This window comes from Crocodylus porosus, unplaced genomic scaffold (assembly GCF_001723895.1).
Source record: "Crocodylus porosus isolate Cpor-Errol unplaced genomic scaffold, CroPor_comp1, whole genome shotgun sequence".
NCBI classification, from domain to species: Eukaryota; Metazoa; Chordata; order Crocodylia; family Crocodylidae; genus Crocodylus; species Crocodylus porosus.
Genome location: NW_017728949.1, coordinates 59,055,521 through 59,076,107, shown reverse-complemented (window position 1 = coordinate 59,076,107; position 20,587 = coordinate 59,055,521). Strand labels below are relative to the sequence as shown.

Genomic DNA, 20,587 nt, shown 5'->3' with positions numbered 1-20,587 from the left:
CTAAGCGGCTTGATATGCTTCCTCCTGCTTTGTAAACAATTAAGCTGTACACGGATTTCTCCTGCACGGTGTAGTTAAAAGCAGAGGCCGATCCAGGAGTCTCTTGCAGGTTAAAGCGAAGGGTTTGCTGCTCGCTGCTCAATATTAATTTCGAATACTCAGCTGGATCCTGCAGAAAGAAAACAAGCTCCAGTACATGAGGAAAGAGCTGTCGCTTCCTGGGGAATTGCAAACCCATTCTCACTTCAAGGCAGGTTACGGAGAAAGGTTAATAGGGAGGGGGATTTTCAAAGGGAGCTGGAAGCATCCCAAGCTGCTTGGGAAATGGCTTGCATTGACCTCTGTGCTTTGATGGTTGTCTAGCCAGAGCTCAGAGCAACTTCTCCGTGCGTGCAGCAGCCCGCTGACCAGAGCAGACCCTCCCTACTTGCTGCTTTTGATTACCCAGGGCTTAGCAATTCACTCAGCACGTGCCGCAGCTGGAAAATGAAATTACAGGCAGCCGGTGGTTGACACGTTGCCACGCTGAGCACCTCCCATAGGCAATGCCCAGCATATGCGGGGCTCGAAAAGGAGAGAGACCTGAGCACCCAGGTTGCGGCTGAAGCTCTTCCCCATGCTCTTCTCTCCGTTCCAGGCCCATACATTGAAAACCTTAAATCCGAATCCCAAGAGTGATGTTTTAATTGAAATTGAGCATTGCACCCTGCAGACTAAATGGCTGCCCGTATTAGCTCTGGGACAACTACCCATTATTCTTAATTACAGCCAAACACCGTTAGCCAACTGTTTATTTCTCATTTAAATACACCTCAAGAACCATCGTTTCTATTTTGAGGCTGAAGTGGCAGAGCTCCGGTCTCTGGGAGGCAAGCCCCCACCCACACTGTCAAGGCAGGGACACCACAGGAGCTAGGAAGTGGCTTTCTGATCCTCTAAAGGAATGGGAGTGTGAATGCATCCTCTTTTCTGCGGGAGCCTGAGTGCTATACGGGATGAGACCTGTCACCTGGGGCGCTTGTACACGTGACGGGGCGCTTGTACACGTGACAGGGGTTTAGTCCTTGGGGTTGTATTCTATGCCCCCTAAATTGAAATGGTGGGTTTTTAACTGAAACCCACTGTCTCAATTTAGGAGTTTTATCTTTCTGTCACTGTTACAGTGAGGGGCCCAATCTTTTTTTTTTTCCCTTTGGTGGAGCCTGCCTGTGGCCAGGGGCTGAGCTGCCTGCGGGCTGATCAGCTCCAGAGCTGCAGAGGGTCCTGGCCCACTGGCAGCCTGCCTGGGCAGCCCCAGGGGCACCACCACCACAGAGGGAAGGACCAGGGCCCCAGCAGCTCAGGGGCTGCTTGCCCCACTGGCAGCTCACTCCCTGGCCATGAAAGAAGTGGGCAGGCTCCACTGAAAAAAAAACCAAATCGGGCCCCTTGCTGCTTCTGCTTTCAGTAGGCGCTGCTGAAGGCAAAGCGGTGAGGGCCCCAGTCCTTTTTTCTGCAGAGCCTGCCACCGTTCCTGCAACGGGGAGGAGTGAGCTAATAGCTGCAACGCATCATTGCAAACTAAACTACATCAGGATGAAGTTTAGTTTGCAACGATGCAAATGCATTAACCCCCCCAAAAACTCTCACACATGTACAGTGTGATGCTATGAAGCCATACAAAGTGCCGTTTTCATCATGTATACATGGTAATGGCGTCCCGTGTACAAGCGCCTCTGGAGCTCAGATGACATCTGATCCTTTGAGGTGTTAGGAAGCCCATCTACAACACGCCTCACTTCAAGGAATAGGAGCTGAGGGTAATCAGCACTGCCCGTACTCTTTAACTGAGGGACACTGCTCCCACTTTGGACGTCTGAAAGCTGCACATAAGGTCTGCTGGTGTCACTGAATCCCGCTGGACTGTGGATACGGGCTTCTCGTCCTGAAAGAGCCTACCTGAAAAGTCTCGATGGGCTGCTGAAAGAGGTCTTGGTCTTGGACTGTCACTTGAACTCTGTTGTCTGCCAGATTCAGGACTTGAAGGAAACTTCCTTTTGGAACAGGCTTGGGCATGTCATGCTCCTAATTAAAATAAAAGGTTTTAAGCACCACTGTCCACTTTGCAAGAGCTGCTTAATATTGCTTGGTTTATAGCTGTAATATTCTGCCTCTGTAATGATGGTCTTGTCAAATTGCCACTTCCCCGTCCCTTCTTTTCTGCAAGCTGCACTGTGACATGACAGAACATAAGTCTTATTTAGGGAGATCTTTCATGGTAGTTGCGTGCTTGCTGCTCTGCCGTTCTTCAGAAGAGTACTCTCCAGCCATAGCACGCTTCCATCAAATATATGCAAGACTAATTAGCTGGGGGACTTTTATTTGGGCCATTAGAACCAGGCTGATTTTGAAATGTTCTCTTTCCCAAGTGCCTACATTTAATTGACTATTGTGTCCTATCATGTTAGAAACGATGGAGCTAGAGATCTGTCTCTATGTATGGACAGGATTTCGAAAAGCACTCAGTCCTGGTCTAACTTTGTTCCCATTGTGGTTGACTTTAAATAGAAGCAAAATAAAGCTAGAACTGAGCACTTTAGAAACCTCCCCTGCTATAGCTCCGTATTAGATACTCTGAACCGTGCACTATCTAATGCAGCAGTTCCCAATCTGTGGTATGCGTACCACCAGTGGTACCTGTCAGTGGTACGTGCTAATGAATTTATTAGAATTACTTTATATGACAAAAATTTGCTGGTGGTTCTTAAGGTTGAACTGAACACTTTGCTGGTGGGACTCAAGGTTGCATTGTTTTAAATTGGTGGTGAGCAATGTCAGAGTTTGGGACCTGCTGATCGAATGGATGGCTACATGCATCTTTCCACCTATCCACTGAGAGAGTAAGTGCTATAGGGAATGGCTAGGGGGAGAAGCATTTCAGTAATGCCAGGCAAAAGCATAGTAAGGGCACTCATGTGTCTGCTTTTACCCCACAGCAAGTAAAAGCTAAACTAGGGTAGCTCTGTCTTCCTTCATTCGGCATGGCAGAGAAAAGTTGCTATGGTTTTGCTCCTACTTAAAAGCAGGCACAGGGGCAGTTAGCACAGAGCATCTCCCTTTTAATGTGCCGCAGTTTGCTACTTGTCCATACTTTCAGTGTGACTATGCTTACCTCTGCTACACCCGACAAAACTGCCTACGGGGTCTAGGCCCTACTAACAGCTGTAATTCCTCCCTGGGAAATGCCACATCTTAGGTGCCAGGCTGCTTTCACAACTCAGACACAACTCAAGTATTTTGCCTGGGTAAGGAGTGTAGAACAGGGAGGAGCAATGAATCCGTGAAGCCTAGCTCTAATGAGTGGTTTGCCAATGGTTTCACAATAAATGCCAGCCCACATTAGCAACCTCAGTGACTCCGGGGCCGCTCTGTGATCAAACATATCTCGGTGAGTTGATTGTTTTTAGGTCTTGGGTGGGAGTTTTAAAATGTAATTCCTTATTCATTTTCATATGCCAAAGCTCAGTCTGTGTCTGCCAAGCCTGGAAACAGCAACAATGGTAAGACTTTGTAGGACAAGCACAAAGAAATTACAGGTGATTAGGAAGTGCATATAGAAACAGCATGAGCAACTAAGACAGCAGGGCCCAACCTTTCCGGCAGGCATGCCATAAATTACCCCTCACCTTCCCCTGCCCGATCTGGTGCTCTGCTTTCTGCTCCCAGCCCTGGGCTCCCTGCCCCATTTGCTGCTTTGCTTTTGCTTCCTGTCCTACCTGCGGCTGCGGTGCCTGTCCCCTCCCAGATCTGCCACGTGCCCCACACCGAAGCTGCCCCTGCCACTTGTAGCACCCATGCCACAGGTTGGCCACCCCTGAACTGAGCAAATGAGCACGTTCACACGCATTATCATTGGCAAACAAATCTAATCTGAAAATCATGAAAGGAAAGGACTGCCCACCCACCCCACCCCACCTCACCCCCAGTCAAAAACCCAGCCCTATTAAATTCAAGCAGAAAACAAAGCACAGACAGAAGAAAGGAAGCACTACCTCTTTGGAATTAGCCACTAGTGTTAATTGGGTGTTTGTCAAGCACTTTGATGATGGAAAGCACTATATACTAGGAACCAATAGAGATGATCAACTCAGCAGAACTGCAAAGATTAGAGAGAGAGGCAGCCAGATAAAAATGACAGTCTTAGTCATATCAATCTGTTCAATGGTACAGTGTGCATTAATGACACATATCAAGCTGTACAGTAGTTAAAAGGGGCACTATCCCATCGCCATCAATAAAGTAGCCGAATGAGAGAGATAATACATTTATCAGGGATTGTGCACATCTCCTTTCATGCGGCTGCTTTAGACTTACATTAATTTTGACTTCTATGATGGCTGCGGCTGCAAATGCCAGAGCTGCAAGGATCATACCTGTTGCCATTTTTTTAATAGGCCTGCAGAGTGAACGACAGAGATTTCATTATACAAAGCGTCATTTAAAATGTATAAATACCATCCCTCAGAGTCAAAGATATTCCAAACTCATGAATTAAACTGTCCAAACAGGTGGCATCGCGGCTGATGTGCTGCTGAAGCTGACAATCACTTCGTTGAAAACTGTTCTATTATACGGTGTGAAACCAGCACCGAGGCCAATTAAAACTGATATGCCATGAAAAAAGCTCTTTGCTTGCAAGTTTCACATCGTCTTGTCCCGAGCTCTTCTAGTGGGAATCGCTTCTGGCATAATGTTAACTTACAACACCGGAGGAAGCACCACAAATTATATCTCTTCAAGCCTCTTTGGGGAAAGACAAAAAAGGCAGCAGACTATTGAACAGCAAGCTTCCAGAACAGAAAAATATATCATTTATAATTATCAAAATTTCCAACCATCTGCATCACACAGGCTGTATTATTTTTCAAGACGCACATGGAATAGGTTCAGATCTCACCTACTGTCTTGGTATAAATGAAGAGTGACTCCATTATAGCTATACTGATGTAGAGCAGGTTAAAAAGCAGACATTGATCCCAACTGGACTTCTGAGTTCAGAGAGGGATCAAAATCAAAATGCATTTGAATCATTATAATACAGATCTGGAATGAGGTCAAACAGCTGCAAATGTCTCCGGTCTTTCTCAGGGTCTGAACCAAAATTGCACAGCAGATCCAATAGTCTGATCCAAAACTCCAAACCCAAACTCTCCTGAACGCTGAGCTGTTGGAAATCTAAATTATGGGTCCAAATTTTGGAGCTTGAGCTCATCCCTCAATTAAATGCCCCAGGATAGCCAGACGTGTGGGCACTTTACGATGTTGTAATAAATCAATATTGTTGGCCCAGATCTGGCATTGGGATTGAAATAATGCAGATTTCTGAACCAAGTGATGTCTCTTGGGAACACTGCTTCATGTGGGATAGGTGCTCTTAGTCCCTGTTCAAGACAAAATGTTAATCTCAGGGAAGGAAAGACTGATCTGCATCCAATGTTATTGTAAGTGCAATATGATATGGTGGAGCAGGCCCCAAAGCACAGGATTTTCTCCAGCCTGTGCTGCAGGGCATCACTTTTAATCTGTGTGTGTGTGTTCAGTGTTTGGAAGTGTGATGGGATAAGAGGTGATTCTGATGCTGTGCAAGGGCACTTTGGCGTAGCATGCAGAAGCAATGCCCAGCATGTGCTCCAGAGATGCTGTGGCTTAGGAAAATGCAATGCTCCTAGCATGTATGGGAAGTATGGCTGGGGCTCTGCTCAGAAAGGGCCCGCCCGGGTCCTCAACTAATAAGGGCATTGACCTTGGAAGGCCTGATATGTGGCCCGCTGAAGTCAACAGAAAGACTCCCATTGGCTTTGCAGGGGACTGGAGAGCAAGGGTGGCCTTTGAGCTTGGCCCTTGCAGGAACTGAACACAGGGACAGGCTCCATCAGTCTCTAAGGCAGGAAGGGAATGAGAGCAGTACAAGATATACAATGAGAAGCAGTGGAAAGAAATTCAGAAAGGGAGAGAGGAAGTTGACTGTCAGGAAAAACTTGCTAACAAAAAAAATCTGCTTTAACATGGGACATTGCCCTGCTGCTTGAGACATTTTCATTTGCACTACACAAAGCACAAGGGACCTGGCCAACCTAATTTGCCTTTCCCCTCTGTGGAACATCTACGGACTTTGCAGTAATTTGGCAATGCTGGCAAATGCAAGACCCAAGGCTCATTCAGAAACATGCAAGCCTGCATTTCTCATCCAGTTATTCTTCTGCACTGCTGCTGCAAAAGAATAAAGCTTAAGCCGCATCCGCTGCATTGAGTACTTACGTAAAATTGAATCTGCACATATTTAACAGGGGGTAGAGCCCAAGGTCAAAAATGGGGATGAAGATAAGAATCAGAAGTGGATTTAGAAACTGCAATACCAAAGAACAGCAGAGATTAGTGAATGGAAAGCCACATACAGTACTTAAATCCATAAAGCACTGCCCTCCAAAAATATTGCCATTATAGGAGGGACATGAGCAAACACATAAAACTTCCCTTAAAATATAATCACACTTTACAGTTTGATAACTGCTCCTATTCAGTTTTTGCAAACATGAATGGATGCATCTGTGCAATACCCTTTGGAGGCAGCTCTGGGGTATTAGTCCGATTTTGCAGAGGGGGAAACTGAAGTAAGATGTTTTCAAAGATTACATAGACATCTACAGGCAATAGAGATGGGGGAACTTTTGTGTGAAATCCCCTCCAAACCCTAACAATGACGCCAGGATTGTGGTTCTTCAACATTGTGTTGAAAAATCTCATGATGAGGGGACCTCTTTGAGGGTTTTCCAACCATTCCCGGTGCCAGTCATGTCAGAGATCCCACAAGAGCGGCATGTCTCATGGGGTGTCCTTCATTGTGCTTCCAAGGAGAAGGGAGGGCATGCGAAGGAATAAGGACTGTGGGGAGCAACCATCAAACACCCTTAGATCTCCAAGTGTGGATTTCAAGGAAGTTCGGCCTTTGAATTTCTCTGAAGCTGCTCGCCCACCCCTGGGGAGCACAGCAGTGCTGTTACCAACTGGGATAACCCTGCACAGTCTGGGAACCTTAACACTTCACCTCTGCTGCAAGGGGTGAACCAGAAAATGCCCTCGCAGCACAGGGACCTAGAGAAGGGAAATTAGCACGTGTCTAACTTCTCCAAGGGTGGTTGGGGGCTGGTCTGGCTCTGGTTTTGGTTGGAGCAGTTTGACGACCTTCCCTAATTGTACCTTTGCTCAAAAGATGCCATTGAGTTGACCTAGAACAGGAACAGCCATAACCACAGCCCCTCTCAGCCCACCCCGGGCAGGTTTCTGATGCAGTCCCTGCATTAGGAGTCCTGAGCTGGCTATTGGACTCAGGCTGTAAAAAGGGCCCCCGGCGTCATAACACTTAAGACATGATTAACCAGTTAACTGCTGGTCAGCCAAGGCCTCCAATGCACTCCTCTGCATGGGAGTGCCTACCAGCTGACTTGTGATCCAAGCCACGGGAGCACCGGACCCCCGGCTTGTTACTTGCCAGTGCAGGGGAAGCTGGGGATCAAGATCCCTGGCTCTCTATGCATCAGGAATAGGATGCATTTGGGATCTGACCCCCAGTACCTCCTGCACGTGAAGGTACAGCATGAGGCACGATAGCTGGGACTACAGAGCCTTTAACTGAACATCCGCCAGCCATCTCAATGTTGCATTTGTCCTTGGTGGCAGCTGTTTGTTCAGGGCTCCAAGTCCATTGTCTCACTTTAACTCCCTGTGAACTATGTCAATAAAATGTGCTAATGCTTCTTCCAGGACATAGCAATGTGTGCCTGCAGGGTTACCGTGGGTCATTCCAGGGACAAGCAGGCTAGGCTGCATGCTCTTGCTTGCTACCTATTGTCAGAGGAACAGCCATGGAAGTTGGAAGGGTGACGTGTAAATGGCTGTGCTGCTCCTGTTTTGATCCAAGTCAAATGGCGGGACAAGCAGACCCACCTCAAATGTGATATCTGTTAACGGCCTACGAAAGTGCTAAGGCCATAAGACTGTAAGCGTCTGCAAAATATCTAGCAAATTAAGGATCTGAGCCTGCACCGTGGAAGTCAATGGGAGGGTTGCCATTTTCTTCACTGGGAGCCAGGCGGGGACCGTAAGTGCAGTGAGTGAACAAGGAATTAGAAAGTCTGGTCTCTTTCAAAGACAGTGCAATGTCCTCCAGGTTCTTTACCTGCATTTGGTCAGGTTTAAGGATAAGTCCTGCCTGAAACACAAAAACAATTACAAATTTACAATGCTTCATAAACACTAAGACAGAACTAGGGACCTAACTAATTTGCAGGGGCTTCCCCCTGATTTTGTGGGCAGAATGTGGGCCCAAGCAGCCAGTTCATAGACCCTCACCTGATTGGCCAAGAGGCCCCAGTGCTGCTGGGGCTGCCTATCATGTGGCTCTGCTCCTTGCCACTGATTGGCTATGAAGGCTGTCTGTCATGCAGCCCTGCCCCTTACCGCCATTTGGTGGGGAGGGGCAGCCCTCACAGCCAGTCAGCAGCCATCTTGCTGCCAGCCCTTTGAGTGGGCAGCCCCCACCCCTTCCCCATCCCAGTGGGCTGCTGCAGCGTACTAAAGACTGCGGACTCCCTCTGGGGAGCTGCATTTTATTTTTGATAAGTTATTTGTTTCTGTGACTTTTGGATTTCACAAGCAATGCCGGATTTCACAGAATCTGCAAAATCCCAAAAAATCGCAAATTCAGTAGCTCCCTAGATATCACTGTACCCACAATAAGCAGTACAGATCTCCACAGTCACAGCAGCATCTTAGACACTTTGTGCTGGTGTGGTGATCTCCCTGCCATCTCTCTTCGAGGAATATGGAACAGAATGGAATTATTTGCAGAAGAAAATTATACCCCTCAAGAGAGGGTAAATGGGGGAGATTTTATCACACGATAACACTGGAAGCAACCTCTTCTCCGGATATAAACAGCCCTAAATCTTTTGAGCCAAGGATACAAATTCATTCACAAAAAGGAAAGTTTAGCAGTCTTGAGAGAGGAGGAGATGTACACTTGACTCGGGCAGGGATTTCTCTGAGCGCAAAGAGCAAACTGATAGTTGCAGACAGAATGCATTTCCTTTTTGATTAAGAGAAGAACAAAGGAAAAACCAACCACGGGAAGAAAGGGCAGAGTATGTACTTGCCCTGTCCCTGGCAGCGTGCACTGAGCTGAATGCAAAATGTCTGCCAGTCGCTGCAGAGAGCAGAAATGGGGGACTTGGAAGTACAGTGCACAGAAAAAGCAGCATAACCGTTACAAAGGTAAAAACACCACGGGAAGGATCTCCCCCACCCCCATCCTTCCACCGATTTGCAAGACTCATACTGCATGTGAATTTGGTCCTATGGAAGTATGAGCATTTCACCTTACACCAAAACAGACCCAACCTTCATTACCTCTTAATCCATTCCTTACCCAGAGAAACCTTTAGCAGAGGAAACAACGGGGATTTTACAAACCAGACTTCTGGGAAGCCGAAAAGAGGCACCATCTCAGTAACGCTGGGATAACAGTAATGTTCATTCATGATATTCGGTCTTCCCTCGCCGTGCGAGAGGGAGGGATAAAGGTTTTGGAGACGCTCTGGTACAGAAGCTGAAACCCCTGGCACATAAAATCCCTAACTGGTTTATTTTAAGGAATGGAAAATTTAATCACGTAATCATTGATTCTTAGATGCTTTGTTAATGTAGCACTAAATAGATACCTGCAGAAATACAGGGGAAAGCGTATCTAGTTATATCCCCAGAATGGCAGCGGTGTGAATCGGCACTGATTTTGCTTTCTAGGATTGACAGGAGATAAAATATTACCCGAGGTGTTGTCTTTTTATGCCTCATTTGGAATAATTAACCTGGATGAGCAACTAATGTGAGTGACCCGGTAGGGTTTATATTTTGGAAATGAAAACCACTTTAGAGACAGGTGTTTCCATGTGTAAGTGCTGATTTAACTGTCCACAGGTAAACTTGGGTTAGCCTGGTAAGGTTCCTGCCTGGAAAGGCAACTCTAAATAATGAAATCCTTACTCAGACAGGTTTCACATTTATCTGTGGTTGTGCCTTGCTTCATTTGCAACGTCCATTTCTAAAGTCCTTTACACTTATTGACTAATTAAAGATACAGCCTCCCCACACTTTACCAATGGGTTTTGTTCGTTTGTAGATGCCTGAATAAGATACCATTGGATATGCACTTAGCATAAATAAAGACCCCCCGGTTCCCAGATGCAGGTCACGATGGCTGTATGAACCTTTCTGAGAGGGATTAAATGTGGCCTGGGATGATAAGTGACTGGTTAAAGCTTACAGGGGGATTCACTCCCCAATCCGGGATACGAGCTCAGGTATTCTTGGCTCAGAGCCCCCCTATGTCATTAGGCCACCCTTCTTGCCCTGAGCCTTAGGAAAACCTACGTGGGCATCTCCAGCTTTTTTCATCAACAAAAAAACGCAGCTCTCACAAAGCTGGAAAGCAGCAGATTTAAATATTGAGAAGAAATCTTTTCCTAAATGTTAATTCAATTAATCCAAAAGTAAGTTCTGCTTTTGTACTCCTTAATAATGTCAAATACGTACAAAGTCGGCATCCATTTTTGTTGCTTGCAGTGTCCACCTGGACCCCTAAGGACAAAACAGACCACACTAAGCCCTCCGGTCGGGATGAGAAGATAATAGTAGAGGAAAGGGGACCACTGAAAGGGCCTTGCTTCTCTTTTCCTTCCTTCGCTGGGCTCCCCAGTCCCTCTCTCCTGCTCGTTTATCCCGCCTCTCCCCAGCCCTTCTTTTTTCACTCCTCTTTTTCTTCTGCAATTAAGCCCGACATGCTTTTTCCATCCACTCATCTCCCTCGCCCTAGGAACCAAGCCATACATTGGAGGCCAAGCCACCCTGCATACCAGGCACCAGCTCTTCGACCCAAGCAGATCCTTCCTGGGGAGACGATAGGTCCCTGGCGCTCTGTGACTTCAGGGCAGTCCCTCCAAATGTGCGGTCCCCCTGAGACCCCACCGCCCTGCCTGCGCCGTCCTGTAGTTTACCTGTTGATCAAACAGGGCCCAGAACATCGGCAGTGGGATGAACAGGAAGAGGACGCGTGTCACCATTTTAACCTCCTTGATCAGTTGTTTCTATTCAGGGAAAGATAAAAGGACGGTGGAAGAGCTGATGGCAATTTCAGTCCCTGGTGTGTGGAGGCCCCCAGTTAACCCCGAGGAACTGGGTGGCAAAGCGTTTATTGTCTTTAGTCGTGGCACCCCCATTATTTGTATTGCAGACTCCCAGTCCAGATCAGGGCCATGCTGAAAATACAGCGCACTTGATCATCCGGGCTAGGTGGAGGGTGGTGGGAGCGGTAGACAACCGAATGCACCCAGTTGCATACGCAAATCGCAGGAGATATGTGTGTGCTGGATTTGCTGCGCAGTGCTGCATATTGCACGGCTTTTTAGTGCTTCTTGAACCGTGTCAATGGGCTGTGGATTTTCTGAATTTCATGTAAAGGGAAATTTGCCCATGTCTGAGTATTCAAGGACTCACAGCTTGGAATGATGTGTCCCTTTCATGCCATCATATTGAAATGTAATTGCCCATGTACCCCTTGCGGGCAGGGCATAGAAACCTCTTCGTGCAAGGCACCACTTACTGAGTATTTCTCTGATGCCCAATCGAGCCAGTGTTCCCGCTTCGGAATTAGACGGGAGCGGTTTTTCACCCGGTTCTTAATGGCAAACTAGAAGGAAGCACAAATGAATCACATTTAACCCCCTTTAACCTCCACTGCACCCCCATGTCCCATCCATATAGACTTTCCAGCTCAAAACTGCCCTCCTCATCCTCAGGCCTTCACCTGGTCTGTGCAGCTACAGTACCCGTGCTAACTCGGGTCCTTCGCTTGGCACTTCTTCATTCCCAGGAGCCCCCCTTTTGCAGGAGCAGCTGGCCAGACAAAGTCAATGCTTTGGGTTATTCAGGAAATAACCACTCTCCTTCCTACTACAGAATCAGAGAACCATAAAAGCGGGGGGCGGGAAGGGACCCTAGCAGTCGATACGTCCAAGCCTCCACATGGAGGCAGGATACGGCATATCTAGACCATTTCTGAGCGGCGCTTGTCTGACTTGTCCTTAACAAGCTTCATGACCTCCCTGGAGAGCCTGTTCCAGCGTTTCATCGTCACACTATCAGCTGGACCATTTTTTCTTTCTAGCTGCAAACTAAAACTGCAAATGAAGCGGATTTCTTCGTATCCTCCTGCCACCACCTGTAAAGAACTGACCGTCGTCTCTTTGCTTCAGGCTTTTCCATATTGGAAGACGTACCGTGTCCTCCTCGAATGAAGCCATCTCCCTCATCCCATCTCATTTCCCTTCCTTGCTGCTGGTGCATGCAGTTTCCTACTCAGCCTTCATATGACTCAGTGAGCCCAGTCCCATCCACCTTTCCTTAAAGATTGGGTTTTCCAAGCCGCTGGTCATTCTTGTTGCTCTCTGTTGGACTCTCTTGAGTTTGTCTACATCTGCTGTAAAGGACAGCGATGAAAACTGGACATGCTACTCTAGCTGAGGTTTCACCAGGACTGAGGGGAGCTGAATGCTTATCTCCCATGCCCTATGTGGCTGTTCATGGATCTCAGAATGAGATTCACTTTTTTTGCGACAGCATCACCACCTAGTTGACTCACATTGAGGTTGCAGCCTACTATACTGACCGGATCCCTTTTCTTGAGTGCTGTAACCTGCCCACTCCTTCCTCCATTTGTGTTTGCACTCTTATAGATTCATAGATGAAGGGTTGGAAGGGACCTCAGTAGATCACCGAGTCCGACCCCGTGCCCTGGGCAGGAAGGAGCGCTGGGGTCAGACGACACCAGCCAGGTGCATGTCTAGCCTCTTCATTTTTCCTTCCTAAGGATGGCCTTTTGCACAGGAGGCTTTGCTTGTTTTGATGTTTCCTGATATCAGGCTAAAACATCTGTATGTTGTAGACAGAAAAAAAATAACTCTCAAAGCTCTTCAGTGCAATTAAATGTCTGCAAGCCCCTTGCCTCTGGGCCCCACCCTCAGCGCTGCACATTTGGGGCTTATCATTATTAATGTCCTGATCCCATCCACCTGGCAGGTCCACTGGTCCCCTCCCTCTTTTTAAGTCTCACGGACAAGTCTCTGTACACTTTCTACTTCAAGACAAGTCCAGTGACTCTCTGAGGGGCCAGATTTTATTCCATCAGTTCGGCGTGCAAGTAGATTTAGATGTCTAAGCAGGATACTACTCCACCCCGCGCGAGTCCCTGAAAACCACTTAATGCACAAGGTAGGTGGGACCTCCTCCTTGCTGCTTTTTTGTGACTCAGTCTTAACAGCAAGGTGAGCGTGCTACAAAAATGGATGCATTGCTGGATTTTCGGGGACTTGAACAGACTGGATTAAAACCACACTTAGGTGCCCAAGTCTGTTTGGATGCACAATAGGTGGCCCTGCGGGATGCTCGCACTGAAGGCAGTGGGAGTCGCAGGCTTGCAAGATGGGGCCTTGCATGGCTGTGTCTCTTGGAGAAGTTTCCTTTCATGTCGGTATGATGAAGGGAGCTCCGTGCAAACGACCTGCATTCTTGTTGTCTCTCTCAAAGTTATGCTTGACACTAGGCACAAAGATCATTTCCTACTTGATATAACACCCGTCACGCGAAAAGCCTGCTCATCTCAAATTCACAGAACAGCCTTCTGGCCATTTTTCTTCTCTAAAAGCCACGCTTTGGAGTTGGCCACTGTCAAGGAGAAGGAAATGCCTCATTATCTACTGCAATGTCACTGCCACACTTCTCATCCCTCGGTTCTTCTGCAGGCCTATCTGAGCATCAACCCTGCCTCTCCCCTCTGGAGGACTAGTAGATAGCAGGGCCTGTAAGGCTGGTTTCTTTTTGGATGAGAAATTAGTGATGAGTAATTACACATAACCCTCCCTTCTGCCTGACTTCAGACTAACCCAGCTAAGTACCTCTCTCTGCGTACCCCAATCTGTGAACAGAAGCGATAAGACACAAACCCCAGACAACCTCCTCGCATTAATCTGAGCCTCAAGTCCTGGCTCTGCGATGGCATCCAGTGAAGTGAGCTCAGCTCACAAAACCTTATGCATCTCTGCCTGAGTTGGTCTATAAAGTGCATCTGTACCCTGCCTTGTGCTTGACTTTGGACTAACACAGCAAACTCCCCCTCTCTGCACCCAGGAATGACGGCTGCAAGTACTTGCTCTAGCTAGAGAGTTTAAGGCGTAGATAAAATGCTTGCTGTTGGAGCTCAGCAGCCAGAGGAGATGGGTGGGAAGTCCCCACCAGGACATGCTAGGGATGCAGCGAAGACTACCGAGTGGTTGTTGAAAGCCACGTGCTCCCCAGAACTGTTAAATAAGCTAACGACCCGAATGGCCCGTTTGCAGGCTCCCCTAAGAGGAACGACTTGACAATGCTAACAGCTGGCAGTATTTTTTTCCCCCAAGAGCAGCACTGAGATAAAAAGCATCTCAAACTGTAATAGCTCCTGCCGGTGACTCCTGGCATAGCAGTACGAGAGCGAACCTGGTTCATGGGTCTGTGTTACAGCTCTAGAAAATGTAGGCAGAGGTCTGACAACATACAATAAAACAGTGACTCTGCAGATCTAAGCTTTAAAAATTTCCATTTGGTTTTTCAGGGGCTGATCTATGGTGTAACCAGATGGTTGTGCCCTGGGAGACAGCAGCGCAGAACAGAAGGTGCTGTTTCTACTTTTATGCTATGTTTATGCCCCCGGCACTGGTGCCCTAGTCACCCCCCACGCCCCAAATTAGTCTGTTGGGCCACAATCTGCCAACGTTACTCCACCGCCCCACTGACATGAGCAGAATAACTCATGAACAAGGCATGACTTCCTCGGCATGTAGTTGGGAGGTAAAGCCTCATTTCTTATTCCACGCACAGCTCACCAATAGCCCAACCGGGAGCCCTCCAAGCCCCCTCACCTCCTGAGCGTATTATTTCAAAAAAGGCCCCGGTGAAACCTTGCCTTTGCAAGGCTGCAGCCTTAGAGCTGGGCGTGCAAGCGATGAGACAGGAACTCACTCACCCCAACGCACTGACAAACTTGGAGTAGGATGTTCCCCTGGGGCGGCGTCTTCTTGTACAATCCACTTCCGGAAATAAATATGACTGCAAAACATGAGAGCATCAATCTGGGATTCATTCGGTGACTAAGGCCTTGCTCTGCAGCAACTCTGTGCAGGGGGCCCCTATGGGGCTCACGCGCCGTGGACCTCATGCAAGCACACACGTGCACACATGGCCAACGTGATGCATCACCCATGTGCCCTTTCATACGTGCAGTGAGATGGGGGGATTTTTATGGGTGCAAAGGGCAGCTCTGCATCCAGATCCCACAGGGAATCATTAGGAACTGGCTATCCTCAGGGAAAATGACCTTGTTTGTCTGCTCTGAATCCTGATTACAAACCCTGCCAAACACGTGGGGTGCTGCTGTATACTTGGGAATATGACACCCTTTCTGAAGCTAAACATTTCTTCTAAGAATGGCCCCATGTCTTAAATTTGAATTAAAAATGCTAAAAAGCTCTTACGCGCTCCATAGAGGTTGTTTCCTCATCCACAGGCCTTTATTTGATGGGGGAGGAGGGGGGTTTCTTAAATCCGGAGCCATAAATTGAGGGTGCATTTTAAATGTGAAGGACTATGGTAAAAGCCCATCTGCCCATGACTAAGTAACCGGCTGAATTCCCGACAATGTTGAAAAAGTCATCCAGATCCAAGGCAGGATGTGCATTTTGTATTTCAGGTGTGTTTCTAAATTAACCAGACCACCTACGTCGTATACTGGAGTTAGCAGAGATCGTCTGTGCTCGTGGTCTCCTGAGTGTTTGAAAGCCTTTTCCTTGCCCCATCGCTTTTCTCCCTTGAAGCATGAGTGGGAGCAGAGCAGGCTTTCTAAAGGCCCCATCAGAGATGCATGCATTTGGGTAGACATTTGTCACATAACAGGGGCACGCTACATGGTAGCATGAGATCAGCAGGAAATCCATTGCTGATCAGACCTTGCCATGAAGCTCTGCGAAGATTTGCCAGCCTTTCCCCCTAGCTCCCGGGACCCTGCGAGAGGTGCCTGCCATGCAGCTGCACACAGAATATATGGTTCTGTCTTAAACCGATAGGAACAACCCATGTGGGAAATGGGAAGCTTTATGAGCCTGTGGCCACGCACATTTTGAAAATAATTGCTGTACCATTACTTGCTGGCTGATTATGTTTCTCCAGTGACCTGTTTCCTCCTCTCTGCTGGAAGTTTTCCAGGAAGGCGCCACATTCATTTTCTCAGGAAGCACGAGCTTTCGGGTCACTGGCGTTCTGGATTAGCCGCTGATACTCCGACCACAGATCTCAAACTCCAAATGACTCTTTCACTTCCCATCTGTAGCTTTGCACAGATGGGAATCAGTTTGGTGGGTTGTTTGTTCTTTTTTTATTGCAGGTGTTGCAATAATGCAACACATCCCCTGCTTCACTGTGCAAAGTGAGTGTGACTTTGGCTGCTTGTGTAGGTCCTGAGCTACTCAGGACCAAGTGGCTATATCGACATTGGGAAGGTCTATACCAGGATGTCCCGGGTGGCTGTTCCCGAGCACGCCCCACCCACCTGCAGCAGCATCCACATGCCCAATCTGGAAATATATCACTGCAGAGACCCCCTGAGGCCTGGGTGTTCAGCATGCTTCAGAGCACCTGCTGGACCTGACCCTGGGCGGCCTCCCTGGTGTGGTCCCAGGTTGGAGTATGCATGTGGACACGCTGCTGCTGCGGTGTGGACATGCCCACAGTGCCGCTCCATTGTGCTCCAGCAGGAATGCAACCAAGCACGCGGCATACCCCAAAATGGCCGGGCTCCGGCATGCTGGACCCCAAGTTCTCCAGGGGACATACAGGGGCACATCCTCTGGAGACAAGTTCATCATTGCCTTTCGGGTTCTGGAGCTCAGCAGCCAGAGGAGATGGGTGGGAAGTCCCCACCAGGACATGCTAGGGATGCAGCGAAGACTACCGAGGAGTTGTTGAAAGCCGCGTGCTCCCCAGAACTATTAAACAAGCTAACAGCCTGAATGAGAGCTCACGCGAGGGGCTGACTAACACCCCTGATGCAGTATAACAGGGGGAATGGAAGGAGCTCACTCCCCAAGACACTTCACAGCTGGTGATGTTTGCATTGGCTACGTAGGAACGGCAACAGAAATGCAGTCCCCATTAGCTCCTTGGTAATGGTTTCAGCTGCATGTGCTGGCAGGACACCGACGGGGCTGATCTGGGCAGCTCTATAATTATAGCTAGTTCACGATGCTCAGGGAATATGGGTGAATTACTGTAATGTAATAATAGGTTATAACAATAGTTGTGGGTGCAATTGCAGCCATCCAAAGCAGGATGGTTCAGAATTACAGCAATTTGCTTCATCTGACTTGCCCTGTGGGGCTGTCTGGACAGGGAAAGGGTCATGAAGCTAGCTTTACACAAAGGAGAGATGGCCTTAAGCACATGATTAAGCTGAAGCACTGTGATCAGCTTCCAGCCTCCCGGCTGGGGAACTCTGGGCTGCAAACTGAGCAGGTCCTGCCAGCCAAAGCTCCTCAAGGGTAGAGCTGTAAACCTCTGGGGCATTTGCTCTGAAGGCTCCAGACACTGCATCCTAACACAGCATCCCTGTACAAGAGTCACGGCACGGTGCACCCCACAGAACGGCCGCGATGGGCCAGCTCCTAGGAGCAGTCAGGACGTCTCGCAGTGCTGTCCTAAACCCCCTTAGAAGAGCAGGGCCCAGCCTGCAAAATCGGCAAAGCACCCTTTGACCCCTGGGTCCCCTGCCAACCCTACAGCTCTAAAGGGACCGGAGAGACAGGAGGGCGCTCAGACTGCCCCGCCGCAGGGGTCCAGTGCTGAGGCAACGCCCCAAGCTAAGCTTGCCCTCTGCCAGGGGGGACACCCACTTACCCAGGGCTAAAATCATGAGCACGGCTGGGACACCGAAAGCCAAGGCAAAGCAATCTCCTCCGAAACATTTCACGTCCCCTACAAGCACAGACAAGAAAAGCATCTTACTTCAACATGCTGAATTCAGACTTTACCGCCCAGCCCTCGACTACTGCCAAATCCCTCCCTTCCCCTAGCTGTAAACTCCTTGAAGGGGACGCTTGACACTGTGCATTGAATCCACTTGAAAGCCAGGGCCCCACTGCTCTGCTGATGGTGACAATTTGGAAACAAGGCAGGTCCGGTTGGCCTGTGGGGCTACGGTCCCTGTTTATAGGATCCAGTAAGACCCAACGCAGGAACATGGACGCTGCAAGGCAGAGGCTTTGCATGAAAAAAATGTGCCTCTCAGCCTTCCCCTCCTGCCTTCTTGATTTCAGGCATGGGAACAACAGCAAGAGCAGGGCAGTCTCAAGGAGTGCAAGGCATTCTGGGAATCATAGTTCTCTAGACTGGCAGAGGAGTTTGCTGCTGCCCGGGGAAAAGTTTCATCCCATTTTTTTGCCACAGACGTGGCTGTGCAAAGAGCCAAAGAAATGGTGGCAAAAAACGGGGCTCGGTTCTCCCCCCACCAGCAGCAAACTCCACTGCTGCCCCACAAAACTGTGATTCCCAGAACGCCCTGTGCTCATGGCACACATTGCCTGCATCCCCCACCCTCTCCTACCGCGGCCTCTTCCCTTAGGCAGCGCCCAAAGCATGCGCCCCGCTTGCCCGCAGCATTAGGATGTTACACTAGCACTGCCAGGGGAAGAGGATGTTATCGCTTCAAGGAGCGGTTCCCCAGCTGTCCTTAGACCCCTGGCGGTCCGGGGGCCATAGGCAGTCGTTTGCAGCTGTTCCATGGATCACACCGCCCTTTTCCCCTTCCCAGTTCATCTCACACAGAAACTGTGGCCTGGGGCACACCAGAGGGAGTGCAGCAGTGTGACTGCACCCTCTGGCTATGTACAAATGCACGTTTTAGCTCTGAGCACAGCTCCTGCGGGAAGCTTCACATGCACTGGGCGCGTCTACACATTCATTAATGTGCTGTAGTTACTGCGCATTAAGTTTAGTAATTGGACGACCAAGCACTAAAACAATGCGCAGTAACGCACACTACTGTGCAGTAGTGGTGGCGCACGGGTTTTTAGTGATGCTTACTGCACAGTAGCCTAATACTACTGCTCAATAGTGTATTAACATGGTTTTTGCCCAGCCCGCTACTGTGCAATATTATTAGGCTGCTGCCCAGTTAGCTTCTCGTGTCGATGCGCCCACTGTGAACTCTGTGATCAAGGGGGCCCTGCTTTCACAAAGCGCTGGAGTCCAGTTGGGGAGCACTGCCGCTGTTCCCTCTTCCCCTCCCTCCTCAACCTCCTTCCCCCCAATTCAACAGCAGGGGAAAAGAGGGGAGGAGCAGCTGGTCGGGAACCCCGGGGCTGAGCATCACTGGTGCTCGTCTCCTCCTTTCCCCTGCTGCTGAATTCAGGGGTGGGAGGAAGGAGAGGAAGAGAAAAGAGCAGCACGCTTTGTTGCTGCTTAAACATGGCAGGTGCCATGCCGACCATCCGGGGAGCTCGGGGAGCTCACACCACATGCTCTGACCTGGTGATGAGCCCTGAGAGCTCACCGGCATCTCGGATCGCATCAAAGGGCTGTGGCCAAACACCCTGCAGAGGTGTAGCACGTGCATGGTGAGCTCTCCTCACACCCAAAGGGATTTAGGCCACTACCTCGTCATCATGATCCAGGATCCGCCCCCCAACTCTGACTGTTTCCAATTTAGCTTAATAGGCCTGGGTAATCGTTGCAGCATTCTCCGCCATTTGGACCAGCTTGACTGGCTCATAACTCAAGAGCCAGAATCTGATCTTGCTCCCATCAGTGTGATCAGGAGCAGCAGCATTACACCCAGGCAAGTGAGATCCTAAGATTAGACCCCGGCACTTCAGCTTCACGCTGCGTGTCCTCCTAACCCCAGCGGAGCTTGTCTGCTCCACGTCCCAGCGATCACCTGGAACTGAGCTGGGTTACCAACACGGGGTTTGGAGAAACCCAAGGTGTAGTGCATTGTGGGAATGTTGAGCACTAGTGCACGATGGATCGGTCCAGCTTCCTCCTTATGGGAACCTAGAAACCAGTCCCGGACAGGGACTCTATGGTGAGGTCTGCGTACTGGTGGTTAGAAATTACAGCGTTCATGTGCTACGCAGTAGCAAATAAATATGATTTTAAAAAAGCTTACATAGCTAAAGCACTGCCGGAAAACAGCCAGTGAAACCTTCAGTCATTACTGTGTATTCTCTACATGCAAAGCCATGGTCAGCATTGTAGTGTAGCGCGCTTCTATAATTTATTTTTTCACTTTGCAAAGAATTAGCTGCAATCCAAAAAACCAGGCAGTGAAACATTATGTGCATGTTGAGCTGTGACACACAGCACAAGCAGACACCATTGGATTTCTCCAACCAAAAAAATTTTTAAAAAAGCAAGC

At 48.9% G+C, this 20,587-nt stretch overlaps 1 protein-coding gene across 2 annotated transcripts in view; it reads right to left on the bottom strand.

The window, feature by feature from the left end:
- The window catches only part of SLC15A2 (solute carrier family 15 member 2), a 66,938-nt gene that overhangs the window by 12,991 nt on the left and 33,360 nt on the right, over positions 1-20,587 (bottom strand). For both annotated transcript variants that reach the window (XM_019554302.1, XM_019554303.1), the window contains exons 8-17: positions 18,070-18,147; positions 15,149-15,231; positions 11,693-11,779; positions 11,088-11,177; positions 10,627-10,671; positions 8,216-8,248; positions 6,298-6,386; positions 4,354-4,435; positions 1,939-2,064; positions 2-169 (exon numbers count right to left, since the gene is read on the bottom strand). In XM_019554302.1, coding sequence (XP_019409847.1) covers positions 2-169; positions 1,939-2,064; positions 4,354-4,435; positions 6,298-6,386; positions 8,216-8,248; positions 10,627-10,671; positions 11,088-11,177; positions 11,693-11,779; positions 15,149-15,231; positions 18,070-18,147 — 881 coding nt within the window. The remainder of the gene's footprint in view (position 1; positions 170-1,938; positions 2,065-4,353; positions 4,436-6,297; positions 6,387-8,215; positions 8,249-10,626; positions 10,672-11,087; positions 11,178-11,692; positions 11,780-15,148; positions 15,232-18,069; positions 18,148-20,587) is intronic.